General features: G+C 39.1%; 1 protein-coding gene across 1 annotated transcript in view; it reads right to left on the reverse strand.

The window, feature by feature from the left end:
* Etfa (electron transfer flavoprotein subunit alpha) overlaps nt 1-16,294 on the reverse strand; it is a 63,902-nt gene that overhangs the window by 26,177 nt on the left and 21,431 nt on the right. Inside the window, exons 5-9 of the mRNA XM_051156488.1 lie at nt 14,149-14,248; nt 12,390-12,500; nt 11,502-11,603; nt 10,239-10,307; nt 6,139-6,221 (exon numbers count right to left, since the gene is read on the reverse strand). Coding sequence (XP_051012445.1) covers nt 6,139-6,221; nt 10,239-10,307; nt 11,502-11,603; nt 12,390-12,500; nt 14,149-14,248 — 465 coding nt within the window. The remainder of the gene's footprint in view (nt 1-6,138; nt 6,222-10,238; nt 10,308-11,501; nt 11,604-12,389; nt 12,501-14,148; nt 14,249-16,294) is intronic.

The following is a 16,294-nucleotide window of genomic DNA, read 5'->3' on the forward strand; positions in this document are numbered from 1 at the left end:
ACTGATCTTGTCTCCTAACATGAGCTGGCTTCTAGAAAGCCTAATGCCAAATTTGTGGCCCACATCTAGAGAAGGCCACATAGCTTTTCAATCTTTCTTTATTCGCCACCTAAACTTTTTCAAAATTATCTAAAGTGTCACCTACCACAAAGAAATTGGAAACGCTTGCCTGCCATAGATAGGTGGTCGGGAATAGGTCATGAATACTGAGAGAGCTTAAGACTGAAGCCAAATAAGGACCAAGCACTACTGCTCACCACAACCAAGACGCCAAAGGCTAAGCAAGCACGACAACGCATGCACTACTAGCCCCAAAAGTAGCTTCTGTCCCGGGGGATCAGTGCCAGTAATGAGTATGAAGATACACGATAAAACTGGAATACTAAAATACAGAAAATGGGGGCTACAAGATGGCTCATCAGCTAAGGGCACTGGCTGCTCTTCCAGAGGCCCTTTTTTCCCAGAGTTCAATTCTCTCTCTCTCACTCACTCACTCACTCACTCACTCACTCACTCACATGGTGGCCTACAACTGTCTGTAATAGGATCTGATGTCCTTTTCTAGTGTGTAGACCCGAATGCAGACAAAGTACTCATATACATAAAATACATACATAAATAAAGAAATCTTTAAAGTACTAGAAAATTGAATAAAATCACAAACACAATTTGGATATAAAATATAACTGTACTAGAACTGAAGCTGGATAGATGGCTCAGCAGTTAAGAGCACTAGCTGCTCTTCTGGACGACCCAGGTTCAAGTCTCACCATCAGCCTATAACTCCAGACCCAGGAGATTCAACACTACCTTCTGGTCTCTGTAGCACCAGGCATGCACATGGTGCACATACATACATACATATATACGCGTGCGCACGCACACACACAGAGGTAAAATACCCACACATATGAAATTAATTAAAAAAGAAGGTCAAGCTGGGCATGGTGGCACACACCTTTAGTCCCAGCACTTGAGAGGCAGAAACAGTAGATCTCTTAGTTTGAGACCAGGCTGGTCTATGAAGTGAGCTCCAGGACAGCCAACGCTACATAGAGAAACCTGTCTCCAAACACCAAAATAAAAAACAAAAAAAAGGAGAGAAAGACAGATAAATATGTAAGGTAGAGAATGATAGAGGAAGATGTCCACTTCCACAAACAGAACACACACACACACACATGCACACACGCGCGCACACACACACCACACACAGTAATAAATGTAAATAAATACATTTATTTAGGGGCAAAAAGCCACAATGTTACCTAATGTAAAACAGTTCAGAAAAAAGTATATACATATATATACACACTTGTACATTGTATTTTTTTTTAGCTTTAATTTTCTAAGCTTGAAATTAACTCCAAATCAAAAGTTAATTAGAAATAAAAAGCAGTCATTGTCACAACAGTAAGCTGTGAACTAACCAGTGGCTTCTGATCAAGGGTCTACATCCCTCAAGAGTGTGAGGCCATGAGGCCACTGGAAACTATTTCACACTGTGTAAATTGTTGTGACTGACAGAAAGAAAAAGGCCATGTAACTAAATTCAAGGCATATTTTGGGTATTATGTATTTTCTCAAATTAATAATAAAAAGTAAAACAGCTATTCTGTATGGATAAGAAGACTGACTTTCTATGTACTGTTCGTTCAATCAGTGAACCTTTGGCTCCTTACCATCAGAAGAACAGTGGTGATACTTTCAAAAGTTGTTTTAAAAATATCAACAAGTCAAAATACTGGATATTATAATAACAAAATGGGAAAAGAAATAAAGCCTTGAAATGTTCAAAAGTGATAAAATGGTCCATGAAATAAGACTAAATGAATGTGCTGTGTTTAGCTTTAAAAACAAAGAATATTGTATTAGTATTAGTGAAATGGATGTAACAGCACACAGTTCAAATGGGTGGAGGCAGGGAGAGATTTTTAAATGCTCAGAAGTGTAATTCTTGCCAATAGTGGGATATGGCTGCCAAAAAATCTAATGCAATATTAAGTAGCATTAATTAAGGTATTATTTAGAGTGATAATAACCCAACTCCACACTAGTCAGCAAGCATATGAAGTAATACATTCAATTCTGGGCCTCACGTCTCACTATGGCCCTAAGGGAAAAGCTTGTATCAGACTTATCTTCCTGATAAAACAACTATAAATCTGGTTCAAAAACAGATAGCAACTGTTTAAATATGTTGGGGATCAACACTGACAGGTAGAATTTGAGGAGCCAAAATTCTGTAGGTGAGAGAAGCATGCAGACAGGGGTCCAGCATACACCTCCTCTTTTATCTGAGGTATCTGCAATTTCTCCACAAGGATAAAGGGCAATATGAAATCAAGCCCTTTAGATAAAAACCTGTACTCTGACTGGATGAAGGAAGTACATAGAAGATATGTGGCTGCCACACTAGCTGGAAGTGTGGAGAAAAGTTCCAGAAAAGAGAGAACCATGAGGGAGAACCACAGATTCCCATTTCAATACCCCTCAGGATGAGAGCTTGCAGCAAATGAGAAACAGACAAGAAGGTCTTCAGTTAGCTATCCTATCAGAAACATAAACAGACAAGAAGGTCTTCAGTTAGCTATCCTATCAGAAACATAAACAGACACACCACAGATGTGCAGAAAGCAAACAAGAAGCTCACCACTAGAATATATTTTAAAACTTCCTTAAGGCAACAGTAAAAACAAGCAATTCAATTAATAAAAGCAAACAATTTCAATAAACACTTTAAAATTTGCAGGTGGCCAGTAATACAATACATGCCCTATAATCCTGAAGTCCCTCATGACGTCAAAGTAAGACTGAGAAACTACGACTGAAGAACTCATGAATCACTCATGTGACTCTAAACTAGTATCATTTGCTATAAAGGACATTAATGAAATAACAGTTAAAATCCAAATGGAGTCTGATGACTAGATAGTATTATATGTCAATGTTAATGTTCTGATTTGAAAGGCTGCATTATGATTATGTAGGGAAATGCATGAATTTGAAGCCGGCCGGGCATCACCTCAGCAAATTACTCTCATATGGTCATACACACACGCACACACACACACACACACACACACACACACACACACACACACACACACAAATTTGTTCTATACTTGCAAATTGATTGCTTCCCAAAAATGTGTGTGTGTGCGCATGCAAAACATATATGGGGGACTCTGCTGCTGAAGTCTGGCATTTCCAGATAGCCTCTGAGCTCGGTATTAGAGACTCATTTCTCAGCTGGGTTCCCTCTCTGCCTAATCTGGGGAACCCCAGATCCTCTAAGGAGCATCCATAGCCCTCAGGGAGATTACAAGCCCAACCCTTTCCTGATAAGAAACCTGTTCAGCAAGCACCATTCCTGGAAACACCCACCCATGCTAATGAGACCTTAGCTTTTAGCAAAGACCTTTAAGCAAACCTGGAGTTCTTCCTCCACCCGTAGGATAACTAGGTGCTGTGTGCCCCCTCTTATGATAGGACTGTGCTACTGTATGTAAATATAGTGGCCCCTGCGCCCCTATTTCCAGCAAATCAAACACATTCACCCTCAAAACCCTGCCCACTGCCTAAAGTTTATAAGCCCCCTATTTGACCTAAATAAAGGGGCCAGCATCATCAATTTTACCAACTGAGACTCCTCATGTATTCTGAGGAAGGGCAGGCTCTCCTCCTCCCTGAAGAATCGCCACTAGAGCCCTGGGGCTTGGCTGCCAATCAGTCAGCCATGTACTGCTAGCCACTTTAAGTCTCTGTCACTCACCAGGGTTTGAGCACAGATCGCTGCCCACTCCACCTACTGCAACGCCTGTCTGTGGGGCAAGCATCTGGCTGTTCTTGAAGCAGTCATTTTGTCCACCCAGACAAAACCAGCTCCCGCCTCTGCTTCTCTTGGTTTTGGAGTTCTGAGTGAGCCTTGTTACTGGTTGCTCAAGAAGCAGCCACTGGCTCGCCCACGCAGCCTGGCTTAGGTTTCAGAGCCCTGAGCTCCTTTGACCCAGCACTTCACCCTTTTCTACCCAGAGGCGTGTACGCCGGTTTCGTGCTCCCAGGCCTGAGCTTCCTGGGAGAGTAACGGACAAAGCCCAGGCTCCCACCGGACACCAAACAACCCGTATCTATGAATATACATCTATGCCAGTAATGGGCAATCTTCATTGTCAACTTACAATCACCACTGGAACAAAATATGTCTCTGTGAGTGCTTTTGAAGGTATTTCCAGAAAAGCCTTAACAGGGCAGGGAAGGCCCACTCTGAACGTGGGTGATACTATCCATGGGCCAAGATATCTGACAGAAGGAAAAGGGGAAAGTGAGCTGGGCACCAGTGTTCATCTGTTTCTTGACAGGATTCAATGTGACTTTAGTAAGTTCTTGTCACGTCTTCCTCACTATAATGGACTATACCTCTTAAACTATGAACCAAAACATTCCCTTCCTTCCTTCAGGGGCTTTGTCTGGTATTCTGTCGTGGCGACAAGAAAAGCAACTAACACAATGCCCACTCTGAAGAGTTGTATGAGCTACATTAAAGTCTTCAAAGCATTTAATGCTTAATCTCCTCATGAGCAAAATACAATAGTTCTATATTATAAAAGTAATGCTGAATAGAACTAACTGTATGAAACTTACTTTCAATACAAGAAAGGATGCTACCAGCCACTCTGTGCACTCTGCTCCTGTTTTATAACTATGAATGCCCCCTTTCTGTCACAGTAAGTCTGTTTGCTACTTCAGTGTATACACTGAATTTCTTATAAAAGTAGTTTTGATTAGGAAGCTGTTGATCTTTTATGAATTCAAGCCAGGATGTGTCTACTCACATAAAACTGTACATGCAAGACTTCCACAAAAAATATGTGTGCCACACCTAATTAAATGTCATGGACGGCTCCAGCTCATCTGCTCAATAAATCCACTTTCACAGCCAGACTAATGTGGTATGACAAGCAAGTCAGTCACACAGCACTTTGACTTAATTTATGAATAGTTTTAGTGCTTATAGTCAGTACTGAGACTCTCTCTGCTTCAAGTAAGCTAAGTAACACAAAATATATTAACCAAAAGAAGAAAGATTGCTTCACTGAACTTTGTCAAAATGAAACATTTCAGCTCATCAAAAGAAAAAGAACAGGAAAGTCCTAGCATGGGAAAAAAATTCACAGTACATATCTGAAAAATAATTCGTATACAAGCTACATAAAGAGACTCCAGAAAGACTAAATAAATAATCCAACTTTAGAAGGACAAAATAGATATTTTAAAACTAGCTTCAAAGAGATGCCTTAAAAGAATTGGGGGAGGGGAAAACATGATTAAAATATTCTGCATAACATTTTTTAAAAGATGATTTTGAAGTGATTATCTAATAGATTAGGGTGCAAAGAGACTTTAATGGATACAATACAGTATCCTATGTTGAAATAACAAAAACATTGAGTTACACAAAAATATTTTCCTCATGCAATATAAATCTAAACATGTTGAAAAACGATTCAATGCATTACTTAAGAAATATGAATGGTCAAGTGATGTTTTAAAAAACTGAACTTTCAATTCAACATTTCCTATGTTTCCCTTTAAGTTTTGCAAGGTTTTTAGAACACTGTGTCTGGCTAGGTGTGATGGCTTAGGCCTGAAATCCCTGCCCTCGGGAGGCTAAAGCAAGATTGCTGAGCTGCTGGCCAGCTGGACTACAGACTGAGACTCTGTGTCATCCTCTTGACAAAGAGGAAAATCACAAGGTCAATTTACAATATCAACAGTAAAATGAGTTAGGAATGCAGCTCAGTGGACTAGCACTTGCCAAGCATATACAGAGTCCTAGGTTCTCTCTACCACATCACACACACAAACTAACAATAATGACAATGACAGTAACAACACAGCATTGTGACCTCATATTGCTTTAAATCTTTTTGCAAAGTAATTCCTAATTTAAAAACTGCTAAGCATTTTATTAAGACCAAAAACCTCCAGACCCTGTGAGGACACATTCACCATCATAACAGCTAGATGTATAGGACCATTGAGTAAGATATAAATCACTGAAATTATTGCCCAACAAATACATACAGTGCTGATCCCCACAGAATTCTGCAGGGCATATTTTATTGCAATACTTACTGGCGCTACTATTTTTCCTGTCTGACCAACTTGCATGTCATTGGGAACAAAGCCAGCATCCACAGCAGCACGGGAGGCACCAACTGAAAGGGGAGGAAATGTCATTATTTTCAAGCTCTATTATTCATCTAATGAGATAATCACCAACAATTAGAAAATATCCTAATATTGTACAGTCAGAAATTATCACATAAAGATTCACTTTTGGAGAAAATCCTGATCAAGGATTTGTAACTGATCATGGATTCTAAGTACTAGGTACAGATACATTTCCAAGAAAATAATTTTCATTGTGTATTATATTCTTTCTTCTTTTTAAAAGTTAATTATTTAATTATTTATCTATATTGAGATAGGGTCTCTCTATGTAGCCCTGTATATCCCAGAACTTGCCATGTAGACCACACTGGCCTTGAACTCATAGAGATCCTTTGGTCTCTCCTTCCTGGATAATGTGTTTAAAGGCATGTACCACCTCTCCAGCAAATTTCAATTCTCTAATTTGGCTGGCTTCTGATGTTTTTGTTTTTAAATAAGCATTCATAAACACCACATTACAACCTACTTAATGAATACTATACAATGTTCCTTTCTATATTAACTTCATGTCTTTTGAAAAATGCTGTATAGTAACATTATCTCTATGATCAGATGAAGTCATGTTTAACACAAAATTGAGGTTTAACAAATATCTCATATTAAATTAATAAATAAAAATATAACTGGGGGCTGGAGAGATGGCTCAGAGGTTAAGAGCGCTGACTGCTCTTCCAGAGTTCCTGAGTTCAATTCCCAGCAACCACATGGTGGCTCACAACCATCTATAATGTGATCTGATGCCCTCTTCTGGCCTGCAGGTGTACATGCAGGCAGAGCACTGTATATGTAATAATAATAATAAAATGGTACTGTGTGGATTCATTCTTCATTAACTTTAATTATATATATTATATATATATATAATATATAATATATATATTATATATATATATAATATATAATATATATATTATATATATCTGGTTTCCTCTCCACAGGGAGACCTTTCTGGAAAGTAAAAGAGTCAGGCATTTTTTTCTGTATACTGTTGCATTAATTTATTCTTCTTGTTCTACTTTTCTAAGAGAGAAGCTCAAATGGCTGCTTTTCTTTTCTAATACATACTTAGTTCTATAAATTTCCTTACACGAGCTCATCCTGGTGGTACCGGCCTGTACTCCTAGGGAAGCTGAGGCAAAGAATCACACGGCCAGCATGGGCAAGGTAGTGAGACTGTCTCAAAGATTTGAAATTTAAAAACAAACAAACAAAGAAGAGTGTGGGGGGGGGGCGCATGTAGACACAGCTCAGTGATAGAGCAGCTGCCTAACCTGTGAGGCCCTCAGCTCAATTCCCAGTGCTCAGGGATAAAGCCCACCCACCCACCACTGTTTACACTTTTTTTCACTCAGTTCAAAATATTTCTTTTGAGATGTTTTCCTTTACTCATATGTTACATAGAACCATGTATCTTAGAAGGTTCCAATTATGTTTGTTACATCATGCTCAAGCTAAGAAGAGAAGCCGTATGATACCTCTCTTTTACATTTATGAAGGGGCTCTCTGGCCACAAATGTCTTTCTTGGTGAATGCTCCCGTCAGCTTGAGAAACTGCTGTTGTGTAATGAAGACATCAACAGATGTTAATTCAATCCAGTTACCTGCTGAGTTCAACTGAGTTTCCCTGTTCTATACATTTCTGATAGAATCATTGACCTTTACAAGGTAAGTCTGTAACAGATTTTTTTCCTCCTTAATTAACAAGGCTTTATTTTCATTTTTTTGTGAAAAATTCTCTACAGTATAATGCTTTAGGTTCTGGCAATGTTTTCACTGAACTAGAACTGTCTCTCACATGGCCTGCAGGAATAAGTTCTAAGTGCAGCATGTATTCCTTGGTGTTCCTCCACATCTGAGAGATGGGGCAAAATGGGCCAAATATGTTACAAGGGTAAGCTGTCTGTGTGAAGGAGGAACCTGCCTTGGGAGTGCTGACATGCACCACTCCTACAGAAATGCTTGGTTCAGGAGGCACCTCTTCATCCTTCGCCGCACACCAACAACCAGAGTTGACCCAAGCCCCTTCTGCTGGGCTGAGTCACCCTCTCAGTCAAGTGCCCTGGACTCTCTTCTTGCTATAATTCAGGCTGTAAAGGATCTGCGCCATCACATGACTGAGCCGCACCCAAGTATGACAAGCAGGGACCGCTGTCGCCTGGCCTTAGTGATGGGATCTCCCGGCACCGTCACCACCCAAAACTCTTTTTGCAACTTCCAATGCCAGTCAGTTCTGAGCGGTTCCTAAGGCTGGGCCCTTTAGCTGCAAAGATGCCCAACTGAGGAATATACCCGCAGTCCCGCCTCTCCCCTTTACTTCTAAAGGGTAACTCCACGGGTAGAGAATTCTAAGTTGCTGGGTTTTTTCCTCTAAATACTCGAGGACTTCTATCCCATTCTTATCACATGGTTCCTGAAGAAAAGTTGAATGCGTTTATCTTTGCTATTTTTCTAGTGTAAGACTTTTTTCCCTCCATTTTTGTTTCTTTCAGGATTTTTATCTTCATCTTTGACTTGTTATAGCTTGTAACTTACACACATCCTGAGCTTCCTGGAGCTTTGCTTGGGTACGAGGGTCTGGAGCACTTCTCAGGCTTTGGTGTATGAACCACTCCTGCTCCTTTCTCCCATCCCCCCCACTCTTCAGTTGTTGTTACTGTTTACTTTGTTTTTTTATCATGTTACTTGTATTTTTTAGAGTGTCCCCTAGTTCTGTGATACCTTAGTGCTATTTTCTAGCTCTCTTTTTTTTCCTTGTTTTTTTTTGGCTTTAAACATGTCTGTGGCATATCCTGAGGCTCAGGGATTCTTTCCTCGTCCTTCCAGTGTACTATGTTCATAAGATACAGTCATTTCTTTTTCTTTTTTTTTTTTTTTTTTTTTTTGGTTTTTCGAGACAGGGTTTCTCTGTGTAGCCTTGGTCATCCTGGACTCACTTTGTAGACCAGGCTGGCCTCGAACTCACAGCGATCCACCTGCCTCTGCCTCCCGAGTGCTGGGATTAAAGGCGTGCGCCACCACGCCCGGCTTCATTTCTTTTTCTAAGAGGTTTTTTTGTTAATTTTTATCATTTAAAAAAAAATCTTTATCATTTTTATTATCTTTATCAGAATAAAGAAAAATACATTTATTTAGTAGTGTGTATATATGTAAGCTATACAGGAATCAGATGTGGAGGTTGGAGAATAGCTTGCAGGAATCTGTAGTAGGCTCTAAAGTTGACATTTCATTACTTTACCAATCAAAACTAGACAGATTCCTAAGATTTGGCAAATATAAAACTGCCATACAAACTCTTTAAAAATTACTAGGATATCCAGCCCCCTTTTCTGAGAAGTTTCAGCATTTATTGTCAGCCTAAAAAAGCCATTTCAGGGGCTGGAGAGATGGCTCAGTGGTTAAGAGCACTGCCTGCTCTTCCAAAGGATCCGGGTTCAATTCCCAGCACCCACATGGCAACTCATAACTGTCTGTAACTCCAACATCTGATACCCTCACACCAACACACATAAATTAAAATAAAATAAAAGCCATTGCAGGAAGAATGTAATAATAGTCAAAAGTAGAAATCATGCTACGCAAAATAAGTCAGATGCAGAAAAGTAAGTACCTTATTTTTCTCTCATGTGGAATCTAGATTAAAAAAATAAAGACATGGAAGTAGAAAGGGAACTACATGGAAAGAGAAAGAGGAAAAGAGGAAGGTAGAAAAGAAGTAAGTAATCAGGAGAAATATGACCAAAGTATGTTCTGCACATGACTAGAAATGCCATAAGCAAATGCTGCTTTGTATAACTGATAATATAGTCACATAATAAAGCTCAGTCAATGAAGGAAAAACTAGAAAGCAAAATTACCCGAAGCTGTGGAGGACTGACATACAAACATAATGAGAAGTGTTTCCAACAGAAAGAGAAAGAGAGCATCAGCTCACAGAGAAAGAGAGCATCAGCTCACAGAGAAAGAGAGCATCAGCTCACAGAGAAGAGAAAGAGGTCCCTTACCTGCAGCATGCAGCTGATCTGCCAGGTCGTAAAGAAGCTTAAAGTTCTCTCCACTCTTCAAGCCTCGACCTTATTCAAAACATAATACGATTAGGTACATACAAGTTGTGCTCTATAAAATGTTTGCTATTTTATATGCCCAACCTAATGCTCATATTATAAACTGCCACCTCCTCTGCAAAGCCTTTTCTGACTTCTATGAAGCATTCGTCATCGCAGTTAATTAAATACATGAAGACCACTGTGATGTCTGCAGTTTCTCCACTGTAATGGAAGCATGTTAAATGCAAGATGTAAGTCCCACAGCTGTCCAGATCACTGCTCTAGCTGCAGTGTCAGCAAACTCTTACCAACACCTGGTAAAGATTCCCGGTGTGACTACATGCAGTGCCTGCTAGACTTCAAACTCCTTGAGCGCAAACACACTCTTATCTTTTGCTTTCCTCTCTCGAGGAAATCAAAGTACAACAGGCCCATCATAGAACAGATAAGGACTAATATTTCCTGAATATAAAAGCCCATAAACAAGACATTTGCAAAATACTAAATCATTTCATTTCCTCTGAATACCATTAAGCAATAGATGGCTGTTGGGAACATTAATTATTTTTTAATGTTTAATTTGGAAAGATTTTAAAATCATATCAATCTTTATCTTCTCAAAAGTCAGTCCACAACTACAAAGAAGCATAATACAAAAAGAGGCTAAGTCTTAAGCCATATTCAGGCTCTGACACTAACTGTGAAGGGCTTCCCAAGGTCACCCACAGAGACCTGTAGAACACTGAAAGCCATTCAAAGTAGAATGGAGCAGGGGATTTATATTCAACTTTGAGATTCCAACCACTTTTCCACAATTCACAAGCCAATCAAATGCCACAGAAAAGCATGAAAGTCTGTAAAGCAAAAAAACCATGTGGCAAGGGTGTGGGGATGAGACTTGTGCCCTGCTCCCTGTTGCCAGTGACAGATGTGTGACAGGAAACCCAAGTTCTATTTATGGTCTAAATTCATATTCCTGCTAAAATATTACTAATACTTGCAATTTACCAACTTCTGTCATTTGAAAAAAAAAATTAAAACAAAACAAAAAAACCTATGCTGCAGACTAGATTCAGCTAAGTAGCACAGAGCTTGTCTACCACATGCGAGATCCTGGGTTCTATCCCTAGCACCACCGAAAACTAGATAACATTGTGCTCCTTTAGTGAGGTTTGTGTACAATATAACTTACGTCATCTTCTAAGTTCCTACTGCACTTACCACCAGACACCACCACTTTGGCACCAGTTAGTTCTGGTCGATCACTTTTTGTCAATTTCTGGTCAAGCCACTCTGATATTCCCACTGGTGAAGAACTTGGTGCTGCATACATTGATAAATAAATTAAAAATGAGGATGACCTCAAGTTACATAGTGAAAATTATTAAAAACACACACAAATGTCTAATTCTAGGAAGCTTAAAGTCACGCATTTTCATGTTCCCAATTTCATTTTCTTTAATTACGAAACCTAAAGAGGACACAACTCTTTTGGGAAGTCATATACCATCCATAGGTCCATGTGTAAAAACTGGAATAACCCATTCTCTCTAGTGTTCAATAAGATGGCAGACATGTTAAAATGTAGGCCCTATTTTTACTATTATTACATTCTTCTATTATGTTGAACCATTCAAATATGACAATGAGACACAGTAATGAGAGTAAAAAAGGTCCAAACACAAACGTAACAGAGTAATCGTAATCAATTGGGCTGGAGAGATGGCTGAGGGATTAAGAACAGTGTCTGCTCTTCCAAAGGTCCTCAGTTTAATTCCCAGCAACCACATGGTGGCTCATAACCATCTATAATGAGATCTGGTGACCTCTTCTGGTGTTCAGGGGTACAAGCAAGCAGAACACTGTATAAATAATAAAGAAATATATCTTTAAAAAAAATCGTAATCAATCCTCTCTCCTATCCTTTAATCTACCAAAGTGATTATCCTTGTACCAAAATGATACAAAACAGACATAAATTGTAATTATTTATATAACAATGGGACATGAGTCAGTTGAACTTTTACTTTGCACTAGAAATTAAACCAGAGGTTGTTTCTTAGAAACAAGAAGTGCCAATCTATCAAAAAGGCTCATATGAACGCTTACCCTTTTCTGAGCCAGCACTACCTCCACTTGTTGCTGCAGCCTCAAAAGATGTTCCTCGAACAGAAAACACCTTCACTTTTTCATCACACTTTACTGTACATAATGCATTTCCTGAAACACAAATTTTATTATGAGGAAGGAATGCCAAAAGCATACCACTCAGGCTTAGAATTTATTTTATGAAGATGAAGCAAAAATAACCATGGACTACTTGTTTCCTACATCTGCTAAGTACAGGAAAAGAGGAGCACAAGAGTGAAGAGCTTCGCCAGGGACTATCTGTACGACTCTGGATGTCTTTGAAAGCAAGAGAGTTACTGTCTAGAATCAATAAACTGAAACAGGTGCCACAGTAGGAAGGCACACCTCCTCTTCAGGGGCCAAGACTGAAGCTTGTTTCTCCCAAACTAACCCGATCAGTAGCCTAAAACTACAAGCTGCTATACCTTAATACAAATGCAACTGCTATACATGCCAAAGGAAAATATATGAAAGCATGACATAGCATAAAGAACAATTTCAGCAGCTTTAAAAAGATTAGAGACATTTCACATTAGGAGTGGCTGACATTATGACCAAATACTTGAATATTACTGAATATTACAGGTTTGATTTAAGACTCAACTTTAACCAGAACAAAGAAATTACTGCCTTCTCCACCCCCCACTCCCACCCCCTGGATCAATGTGCTTAGAAATGATCAATCAACTAGAGAGACGTTGAAATGAATCATTTAATGCACAGGGAACTGGAAAGAAAAGACTGAGAATACTATTTTACAAAGAAGGTTTTGCCTTTCCAGTTACTACTTACAAAATATAGCTCCTGAAACAACTGCTGCACAAGGACAACAGCAATAGGCATGCTGATGTGGATGGGGAAAGCGCTCAGGTCCCAGCCCTCAACACAGAGCTACCGGCAGCTAATGACTGAGAGAGAACTAGTCTCTCCCAGGGATGAGCCCCTTAACTGGCTGTCCAACACAAAAGTAGCCGGCTGTGAAATTATATACACACCAGCAAACTAAACAGGCCCAGTAGGTTGTATTTACATATTTGTGTGTGTGTGTGTGTGGTGTGTGTGTGTGTGTGTGTGTGTGTGTGTGAGAGAGACAGACAGAGAGACAAACAGAGAGAGACAGAGAGAAACAGAGAGACAGAGAGAGAGAGAGAAAGAGAGAGAGACACACTCACATAGAGAGAGAGAATAATAAAGAATAACAGTAACAGGCCGGGCGTGGTGGTGCACACTTTTAATTCCAGCACTTGGGAGGCAGAGGCAGGCGGATCGCTGTGATTCGAGGCCAGCCTGGTCTACATAGTGAGTCCAGAACAGTCATGGCTACACAGGGAAACCCTGTCTCGAAAACCAAGAAAAGGAAAAAGAAAAAAAGAGAATAACAGGCCATCCGTAAAGGGGAATGACACAGAGGGGTTGAAGGGAGAAGTGATGTAATTACATCTAAATTAAAATTTTAAAATACACACACACACACACACACATGCGACGGCAAACTTAATTTTTATTAACTACTAGGCAGGAAACTCACTCCATATACTGAAGAGCCAGTATAAAAACACCATGCACATGATAAATCAGAAAGAATGACATGTCAGGGTCTAACAGCAACTCTCAATTAAAGCATTTCTCAGAAACCTTTAAGATGGTCCAATCAATCATAGGTTTGTTTCCAAATCCTATTTTTAAATTCATGTATACTCTGAACATTAGCATATTGATTATCTTCCTTGCAACTTACCTGCATAGATAGTTCTCACAAATGTGTCAGGTGACTTGATCTCAATGATGTCAGAAACTGGGGCAACATCAAGTTTGGCTGCTACTCTGGGTAGAAGGTTCTAAAAGAAAAAGCAGTGATCTACACACGGTCAAGTCAACTGATACAATAATCAACAATGGTATCTTCTAAACCTCTTTAAAGGAAGGTGCATCTTCCAAATAAATTTTATTTCAAAATCAAGTATTTTATGTATCGCATGTGTCTTTGGACAAGGGACATGAAGCCCAGCTTTTGAGGTAGTCTGTGAAATTAAGTGCCTACCATTACTTTATATTAAAAGTTATAGAAGATTTATAGTAATAAGATGATTCAGTTTGATAAATTATGAGATCTACTGCCCTAATAAATATCAAATACAAAGTGTGACAGTTATGGATCCCTCAATTTAAACAAGAGAAAGAAAAAAAAACCTAGAAGAGTAAAATACTGAAAAAAATTTTATTATATATATTTACCAGATGATATGAAGAAAAAAATTTCAACAAATGTTACAACCTTCGTCAAGTTTATGCTGCATAAACAGATCAAGCTCGGCAGCCTGTGTGTCACATGTAATGAGTAGCAGGAAAAAGCACATATGCTCTCGCTGAAACAGGCACGGAACAGTCCAAAGTAAGCACACGTGTAACTTTGCTCTCAGTAGCAGCAACCTTAAACAGGTCAAAATCTCCTTGGGTCTCAGTTACCACACCTCATGAGGGGAAAGAGAATCTCCACATGTCTATTTAAAATTCTGTGACTCTAGAACTCTAAAGCAGAAGAGAGTCACTTAGTGAGAACTGAATTTCCACATTCTGGACTGAGGTTCTTTTATAGAATATAAGTAATTTTAAAAACAAAGCACTGCTTTTTTTTATTAGAATTTTTTTACATATACATCTATATTATTACACATATATACAATAAACTACCTACAGCAAGAAGAACCATGACACAATCAGGAATTATTTAAGTGTTACATTCTTAGTGTTTTGGCTAGTTGTATTTGGCAGCCTTGAAAAAAACATCTTTCCTATCTTGGTGAGTTGAAGCCCTACTTTTTATTCCACAAACAGAAATGCTGACTTTTACATAGCTCATTCAGTGGCAGCCACTGGTTTCATAACACTCCTTCTGGCAGCCAGACTTTGAAGATAACACAACAAAATAATTACAATGTATTAGCTTTGACTAGAGTGATTTTTGTGGTAAAATAACTTTTAATAACCATGTTGTATGACCGTAAGATTCTAAGCATACTGAAGGTAGAGGGTTGTGTCTTTTAGTTCTTCTGTTTTTACTCGTGACTCGATATGAAGTGATGCTGCAAATACTGACAGAATCAGTTTCCTCACACCTGCATTAGATAGCATTCCTCTTCCATGAATAAAGAATTTGGGCCTTGATTACTAAAAAGTACCAATGTTAATTTTATTGCTTCTGTGACTCTTCCTCTTCCACCCTTCCCCCATCCCCACTACTCCTCCAACCCCAAAGTCTCCTTCCACTGTCGCCTCACTTGCATTCTACCATCCTGCCCAACTTCCTAAAAACCCCTTCTTTCCTCTGTGGTCCCCTTTCTACTTCATGACCTATACCAGATACACGCATATAAACATTAAAAGCTAGGAACTGCACCCCAGAGCACGAAAAGAAATGTTATATTTGTCTTTTTTGGGTCTGGGTCATCTCAATATAAAAACTTACAGGTCCATCTATTTTCCTCAAATTTTCATTATCTTAATTTTTTACAACCATGTATATATATTTTCTATATCCATTTTCTGTTGATGGACATCTCACTAGTGTGAATAATACAACAGTAAGATATGCAAGGATCTCTGTAATTGGATATAGGGTCCTTTGGGTGTAAGCCCAGGAGAGGCACAGCTGGGTCATAATGGTAGTTCTACTTTCAATTCTTTGAGGAACCTAGTTTCTATAACGGTTGTACTAGTTTACCCTTCCACTGGCAGTAAATATGGCTCCCTCTCCTGTACATCCTCACAGACTCCTCTGTCCTTTGTTTTCTCAATGATGGCCTCCCTGATGAGGATGAAGTGGAATCTCATGTTTTAATCTGCATTTTCCTTATGGTGAAGGAGGTTGAACATTTTGACAAGTA

The sequence above is a fragment of the Acomys russatus genome, chromosome 14 (assembly GCF_903995435.1).
Source record: "Acomys russatus chromosome 14, mAcoRus1.1, whole genome shotgun sequence".
NCBI lineage: Eukaryota > Metazoa > Chordata > Mammalia > Rodentia > Muridae > Acomys > Acomys russatus.